The 8,172-nt window shown below is 52.6% G+C and overlaps 1 protein-coding gene across 1 annotated transcript in view; it reads left to right on the top strand.

Moving 5' to 3' along the window:
• Nucleotides 1-8,172, top strand: part of IQCA1 (IQ motif containing with AAA domain 1) — a 121,434-nt gene that overhangs the window by 63,624 nt on the left and 49,638 nt on the right. The window contains exons 8-11 of the mRNA XM_045294386.1: nucleotides 1,739-1,864; nucleotides 3,121-3,196; nucleotides 7,279-7,385; nucleotides 7,588-7,683. Coding sequence (XP_045150321.1) covers nucleotides 1,739-1,864; nucleotides 3,121-3,196; nucleotides 7,279-7,385; nucleotides 7,588-7,683 — 405 coding nt within the window. The remainder of the gene's footprint in view (nucleotides 1-1,738; nucleotides 1,865-3,120; nucleotides 3,197-7,278; nucleotides 7,386-7,587; nucleotides 7,684-8,172) is intronic.

The following is an 8,172-nucleotide window of genomic DNA, read 5'->3' as shown; positions in this document are numbered from 1 at the left end:
CTGAGCCCATTCCTGCAGCCACTGCGTCCATCCATCTTGTCTAAGGTCCTTGGCTGTAACCAGACTGTCGATGAGGCCCCCTCCCTTCCCCCTTGTGGTGTCCCCTGCCTTGCTCTTTCCGAGTGTGGAGCCCGTCACCACCCTACGGTCTGCCCTCTGTGCTGTGACAGTGGCAGCGTGAGTTTGTGCCCTGAAAGCTCAGGGCATGGCTTTTCCTTTAACAATATGCAGCCCGGAGGGCAGGGGTGGGGGCAGTGGAGACTATGGGGTGGGGGTCTCCCTTCCACATGGGAGACCCGGGTTCAATTCTCAGCCAAGGCACCCAATGCACAGCCCCCACGTGCCTGTCAGCAGAGGACTGTGTGCTGCTGAGCACATTTCATCGGAGCTCCCAGACTAAGCCGGACTATCTGCTTCCAACAAATTAGGTCATGCAAACCCCGTGGGTCACCAGAGGCTGGTCCCATTGTGTGGGGTTCCCCAAGATCCGAGGGCCAAATCCACCACCGCTGTCAACACCCCCATGCATTCTGCACCACAGACCGTGTCTACACACATGAAGGGGGCAAGTGAGGAGCCTGGGGGTGCTTCCAGCTCTGTGCAGCCCCTCGTGTTCTTCTGGGAGCCCTGGTGGCATGGTGGTGGCGCTTTGGGCTGTTAACCAAAAGGTCAGAAATTAGAAACCAGCAGCTGCCCTGTGGGAGAAAGATGAGGCCGTCTACTCCCGTTAGGAGTAACAGTCTCAGAAACCCACAGGGGCAGTCCCGCCCTGTCCCGTGCGGTCACTGTGTATCGGCACCGACTCCTTGGCTGTGTTCTGGTTCTCCACACTCCATGCTGTGCTGCTGCTGCCGGTCTCTGACTCGGGCCAGCCGATTGGCCCAGCACAATCCCCCATGGCTTGATTTCTCAACCGCTGCTCCCTTGGGCCCTGGCTGCTGAGCCAACTTCTTGTTAACCTGCATTCCTGTTCATTTCCCAGGAGGCTGTTGGTGGATCCAGTTGTGAGGGTCTGGGTGCCATTTCCATCCCCATGTTATCCGTCCAGGGGGTCGAGCTCTTGGGCTGAAGGCCCAATCACTGTTGGAAACATGGCTAATCCATGGGGCTAGTCCCACTCACAGCGACCCTACAGGACAGGGCAGAACGGCCCCATGGGTTTCTGAGACTGTGATCCTTTGCGGGAGCAGAAAGCCTCGTCTTTCTCCTGAGGAGCAGGCTGGTGGTTTTGAACTGTTGACCTTTGGGTTGGCCGGGCAGCACTTCATCCTCTGCCCCACCAGGCTCCTTCGTTTATGGAAAAGGAAGCTAAGACAAGAGCAAGACCCGGCCTGGATGGAGTCCAGTCATGGCGGGGGCTGGGGGGGCCAGGGGGTGGAGGCTTGCAGAAGGCGTGGGCAGGGCTGGTGGTCTTGGGACCAAAGCTGGGAGCTGGAGCCTCTGGGGGTCTGGGAAGGGAGGAGGGTTTCCACAGCCCCATCCGCTGGAGGAGCATCTGGGAAGGAAGCAGGGAGCAAGCTAAGAAACGCCCCCACCCCACCCCCCAATCTGCTCCCATCGACAGACACCCCACACACACACACAGGCAGATGGAAAACAGGGAACCCCAGCAATGCCCATGGGTGTCTACCTGGGGGCCCAGAGCAGACAGAGAGCGGAGGGAGCCCTCTCCCCAGACCAGAAAGCCCCCCTCCTTCCGGAGCTTCCTGCCTCCCACGCCTCCTCTGCTCCTCGCCAGGTGATCGCAGACATCCTCGCGAGCCAGGAAGAGGAGGACAAAAACAAGAAGAAGAAGCGGGAGGAGAAGGAGAAGAAGGAGAAGGCGGTCCAGAGAGAACGGAAAGGAAGCAAGGAGAGACCGAAGGTAGACCACCAGGACGGGAGGGGTCTTCGCAGTGTGTCCTCTTTGGGGTTTGGTTTTGGGGGGTTTGGGTTGAGTTTTGTTGTTGCTGTTTATCTCTGAGCCAGTGGGGTGCCCCCCCAACCTGTGCCCATTGCCCCCCTCGGGCTCGAGGACCCCTTTCTCTCAGCCAGTTGGTGGAAAGAGTGGTTTGTGTTGACCGACACTTGGTGGTCAGCTCTCCTGTGACCGCTGGGATTGGGGGTGGTCTCAGCCACACAGGGACACCTCCCCGCCACCCCTAGTGTGCGTGGCCGTTTGTGAACGTTCATGCCACACACAGCTCTTCCCAGCCATCTGGGGGCAAGCACCCAGGTAAGAGGTGGGGTGGGGGCAGGGGCGGGGCACTTGTCAAGGTGACCCCTGGAGGGGATGGAGGAGCACATGGACTTCAACTGGAAATGAGCGCATTGGATCCTGTCACGCATCTCGTGCCACCTGGGGGCCAATTTCATGGCAACGCGTGTTCCTCCTTGTCCAAAGGGTGGGCACTGGGGTGCTTCCCCCAACAGTGAGTGGTTCAAACCCACCAGCTGCTCCGTAGGCAGATGATGAGGCCGTCTGCTCCAGTGAAGGTTGACAGCCTTTGGGGGAGGGGAGTGGGGGCGGCTGTGGCAGTTCTGCTCTGTCCCCTGAGACCATCGTGAGCCAGAATCAACTCAGAAGCCCTGGGTCTGGCTGTCTGGCTGGCTGTTTACTCTGGGTCTGTCTGTCTGCCTATTTAGTCTGGGTCTGTCTGTCTGTTTAGTCTAGGTCTGTCTGTCTGTCTGTTTAGTCTAGGTCTGTCTGTCTGTCTGTTTAGTCTAGGTCTGTCTGTCTGTCTGTTTAGTCTGGGTCTGTCTGGCTGTCTGCCTGCTTAGTCTGTGTCTGTCTGGCTGTCTATATGGGTCTGTCTGTCTGTTTAGTCTGGGTCTGTCTGGCTGTCTGGCTGTTTAGTCTGGGTCTGTCTGTCTGCTTAGTCTGTGTCTATCTGTTTAGTCTGGGTCTGTCTGTCTGTGTGTTTAGTCTCTGTCTGGCTGGCTGTCTGCTTAGTCTGGGGGAGTCCTGCAGGCGCAATGGGTTAAGTGCTTGTAAACATGCTCCACATGAGCCCATTGGCCCAACGCTTACTTGACTTGCCACCAGTCGTCCTTGCTGCTTCAAGGTCATTTTGATGCCCTCACCTCTCCACGTCTGTTTCAGACGGACAATTAACGCAAACACGATTCTGCTTCTGGCAGGAGGAGAGTGAGGAGTGGAAGATGTCCCCCAGCCTCTTCCTCGGCGGGATGGAGGAAGGGAACCAGCTGTTCAAAGGTCGGTGGGGGTGCCAGGCACCAGGAGTGAGCTTCTGGCTCCCCACTTGGCACCGGTGAGGGTGGGGGTGTAGGCACCTCATCTCACTATTTCAACCAGCCAGTGGCATGCCTTTGAGTGCCCAGCAGAACCTGGGGTCGCAAGGCATGGCTGTGAGCTACGTGCCTTTGGGTGAGAACACCCCCAAATCTCCATCCTGCTCTTGAGCCCCTAAGACCCCAGCTGGACACAGTGGCAGGCGAGCAACCTGTTTCCGAGGACCACCCTCGCTCCCGTGCGTGCAGGTGGAGAGTCTCAGCCTATCAAGCCGAGTGAGACTTGCACCCCCATCCTGTCAACTCTTTCTTCTTCACCTCGTTCAGCAAAAAAGAAAAAATAAATAGCATAGCTCTAATCTGGCTCGGACAGCAAAGGCACCACTGGGCCTCCCCATATTTCCATCGTCGTATCCTGAAACTGCTCCTCCACCCTGGGTCCCGTCAGACCCTGGAGATAAATCCCAGGACAAGCTGACCAGCCAGGCGACCCCAGTCAACGAGAAGTGGAGTACAGTGAACCCTCGTTTATCGCGGCTAATCGGTTCTAGACCCTACCGTGATAAATGAAATTCCGCGAAGTAGGATTCCTTATTTGTAAATCAAATATTTTCGTAGTTAGAGCATAGAGGACATGAAAAAACACCCTTTAGTCACCATTACACTCGTATTACCCAATTTATTAAACGAAAAAGGGAAAATACAGTAAAACATTTTGGACGTTACAATTATCATTTATTATTTATTATATTATTTATGGCATCAAGCGTGTACAGTATGAGCCAATCAGTGGCAGTAATGACAGAGCATGCGCTGTTACGCAAAAACCGCGATAGAGTGAAGCCGCGGAAGTCGAAGCGGGAAGTGGCGAGGGTTCACTGTACTTTCCAACGTCCGCCGCTAGCCCGCCTCTGGACAGCCCTGGGACACATGCATCTCAGACCAGATTCTAGTGGATCCTACACTTGTACCACCGGCCTCTCCACCCACCCCACCCCGAGGTTCACACTCAGACCCAGTTTAGATACACCCAGTGGTCGGAGAGGAAATTAAAATATCTCTGCGTGCACCACCAAAACATTCTCTTACGTAAGCAGCCTTGCCCTCATGATGGGGAGCCCCATCGTGTGAACTGTCAAACAAAGCCTGAGGTTTGAGTCCGCCCAGAAGCATCTCAGAAGACAGGCCTGGCAACCCCTGCCCAACCCTGCGAAGCACACGGTACCATGCTGACATGCATGGCCTGCAGCTGCTGGTTCTCAGGAGGGCAGCACGAGGCTGCCGCTGAAGCCGGTGCAGCCGCCGCCACTGCCACCACTGCCGGGAGAGACAAGGAGAAAGGTCTAACCACACCCCACGGCCATCCAGCTGGACTCAGCCGACTCTCTAGGACAAGGGAGGCCCACCCCCAGAGGGTCTCGAAGGCTGTGATGTGAATCTCTACAGTCGGAAACGGCCATGTTGTCCTCCCGACAAGCAAAACAGCTGCTGGGTTCAAACCACCAGCCTTACTGTTAGCAGCCCAGCTCTCTAAGTACCATGCCATCAGGGGTCCTGGAGGAGAAGCTGGACTCTATTGCTTACAGCTCCCATGGAGAGGAGGCTGCCACACAGAGGCAGCTCTTTAAGTTCACGTTAAATGGTGTGTGCCAGCAGAAGCCTGGGGCCCTGGAGTTGGCGTCTCTGTGGTTGGGGCTGGAGTTAGCTAAATACCCTAGCTCTCTGTAGATGGGATAATTTGAATGATCTCATGAACCAGTGAGTGGGCTGGGGCTTCTTCATAGACAGCCCTGGGTTGATGATTATCACTCGCCTGTTGTCGTGGCCTACGGGAACGGCCAGAGTTTTGCTGTGATGCTGGAAGCAAAGATACTGGAGGTCCATTTCTAAGGAACCAGGCACCAAAAGCCTGGTGGCTAGCAGCAAAGCCAGAGGTGAGCCTGGAAAGTTGGAATACCACTGAGAATGCGACTGCAGAAGAGCTGTCTCCTCAAAGGAGAGGAAACGGCCTTAATATTAACTGCAGGTGGAGCCAGGCTTTCGGACCTTCATTTGCTGGTGAGGCATCCCTTAAAATGAAATGAAGCGGCTATAAGCATCGATTGATAGTTGGAAATTGGAACGTATGAATCTAGGAAAATTGGACGTCATCAGAAAGGAAGCGGAACGCATAAAGATTCACATCCTAAACATTCGTGAGCTGACGTGGATGGGGACTGACCATTGTGAGTCAGGTGGTCATGGGTTGTGGTTTACCGTGCTGAGAATGACAGATTCAAGAGGGGTGGTGTCACACCCATCGTCCAAAAGGTCATTTCAAGATCTGTCATGAAATGCAGTGCTGCCTGTGGCAGGGGACTGTAGGTCTACATGGATAAGGAACCCAGTTAATAAAACCCTTGTTCAAAAGAATGGACCAACCACTAAAGCTAGTGGGGATGAAATTGAACAATTCAACGAACACCTGCAGTCTGAAATTGATCAGACATGCATTGGAGATGCATTGATAATTGCTGGCAATTGGAATACAAAATTTGGAAACCCCGAGAAAGGTGAGAGGAGATGGAAAACACGGCCTTGGTGATGGAGATGAAGCCGGAGATCACACGGCGGAATTTTGCCAGACCAATGACTTCTTCGTCACAAATACCATTTTTTCAACAACAAAGACGATGAGTACTCATGTGGACTTTGCCGGGTGGGATACACAGACATCAAAGTAACTACATCTGTGGGAAGCTCAGAATCGCAGCAAAAACCAGGCCAGGAGCTGACTGTGGAACAGACCATCAATTGCTCACATGTAAATTCAGGTTAAAGTTGGAGAAAATTAAAACACGTCCCAAGAGTCAAAATACACCCTTGAGTATATCCCACCTCATTTTCTAGAACCTATCAGGGATGGATATTGAACACTAATGACAGAAGACCCCACAAGCCGTGGGAGGGCATCAAAACTATAACACCTGAAAAAAAAAATCTAAAGATCATGAGAAAGACGGGAAAGAAAGAAAAAAATCGAAGTGGATGTCAGAAGAGACTCTGAAACTTGCTCTTGGTTGTAGAGTAGCTGAAGCAAATGGAAGGGATGATGAAGTAAATTCGTTCAACAGAGAAGTTCAAAGGGCAGCTCAAGAAGACTGCAAAGTAGAGTCTCATAGTGAAATTGCAAAGCCCAAAGGGAAGGACATGCTCACCGTGTTCTGAAAGAACTAAAGAAATCCAGGCCGCGGGTTGAAATATCAAGAGATTCCATGGGCGTGTGAAAGTTGGACACTGAATACAGAAGACCCAAGACAAGCCGATGCATTTGAAGCACGGTGCTGGCGAAGGAGGCTGAAAGCACCGCGGACCACCACAGGAACAAAGAACCTGGCCGGGAAGAAGTACAGCCAGAACGGCCTTGGGAAAGAACGGCGAGACTTAGCTCACGTACTTTGGACATGTTGTCAGGGGAGACTAGTCCCTGGAGAAGGGACTCGATCGTGGCTGGTAAAGTGGAGAGGCAGCACAAACAGGAAGCCCTTCACAAAGATGGCTGAACACAGCGGCTGCAGCAACGGACAAGACAAAGTGCCTCAGGCTGGATGACTTACAGCAACCGGAGCGTCCTCCTTCTGATGGCCAGAGTTCAAAGTCAAGTTGTGGGCAGGGTGTTGCTCCCTGAAGACTCTAGGGACAGCGCCCTCCTCGTGTCTCTGAGAGCTTCTGTTAGTTCCTGACACCGCTGGCCTTCATTGACGTGTGGCAGCAGCTCCCCAACCTGTGCCACCGTCTTTACATAGCCATCGTCCCTCTGTGTCTCTCTGTCTCTCCTCTTCTATAGGATGCCACTCACGCCTGGTCAGGGCCCAGAATGACCTCATGTTAACAACTGTCATGCATTCTCCAAACGTCCCAAATGATTTTTATCCGAGATTGCAATCTGCAGGAGATGAGAAAGTTAGATTTATGTTTTATAGTACAGACATTGTTTTATTAACCTGTATGTTGAGATTTTGCCACCCACCCCATTTTTGTTGGTTTGTTTCTATCTCTGGAATATAGACATGTGGAAGAACAAAGACGAATCTTGGAATTTCCCCCAGGACTATGATCCAGAACTGATCAAAGAGGAGAAACGAAAAGAATTAGAGTCTGAGATCCGGTTGCAGGTATCACTGCATTTGGGTCGTAGGAATAGCCTGTCAGTTACTGCAGTGATGTGCTGGGGCGGGGGCATTGTTATGGTTGCTTTTTTTTTACAATTTCCTGTGGATGGCCTGACCCCAGCATTTAAGCTAGTTTTGAACTTCACAATGAACACACAGGACACTCAAGTATCTAAAATGTGGTACATGCTTTCTACACACCCAGGTCGATGAGCTGATGAGGCAGGAGCTAATTAATTTGAAGCTCGCTGTGGACCGAGAAAAGGAATTACCACCCAGAGGACAAAAAGGAGGTAATAAGGTGAGTTGGGCTGGAACACAAGCAAGGATGAGGCAGGTGGGAGATTCCAACGGTGACCAGAAGCCCCTACCCACATGCCATGGACAGTGCCGAGAGCTGCCACGCCCGGGCGTTTTCAGTGGCTTTCCTTCCTTACTCTTCACCCACTTCGACATGCATATAAGGTGACTAGACTTGCCATGGCTGTGTCAGCAAACTGTAGTCCTCAAAGTAGCATCTCTGCTCTTCAATAATTTAAAGAATTCTCGTAGAGCACATCTGCCCAGTGGTGCACAGTGTGTGGCTTCCGGACTGCCGATTCCATGAGAATTGATTGTAGATCCAAGCAAAATGAAATCCTTGACAACTTCAACTTTTTTTTCATTTCCACTCATTGTCTCTATTTGTTCAGGGGCAAGGATTTTTCTTTCCTTTACGTTGAGTTGTGATCCTATAGTCCTGAAGGTTGTCTGCTTTGCTCTTCACCAACGAGTGCTTCAAGTCCTCTTC

The sequence above is a fragment of the Echinops telfairi genome, unplaced genomic scaffold (genome assembly GCF_000313985.2).
Source record: "Echinops telfairi isolate 266 unplaced genomic scaffold, ASM31398v2 ScPeMD7_3;HRSCAF=10, whole genome shotgun sequence".
NCBI classification, from domain to species: Eukaryota; Metazoa; Chordata; class Mammalia; order Afrosoricida; family Tenrecidae; genus Echinops; species Echinops telfairi.
This window is presented reverse-complemented; position numbering and strand designations above follow the sequence as displayed.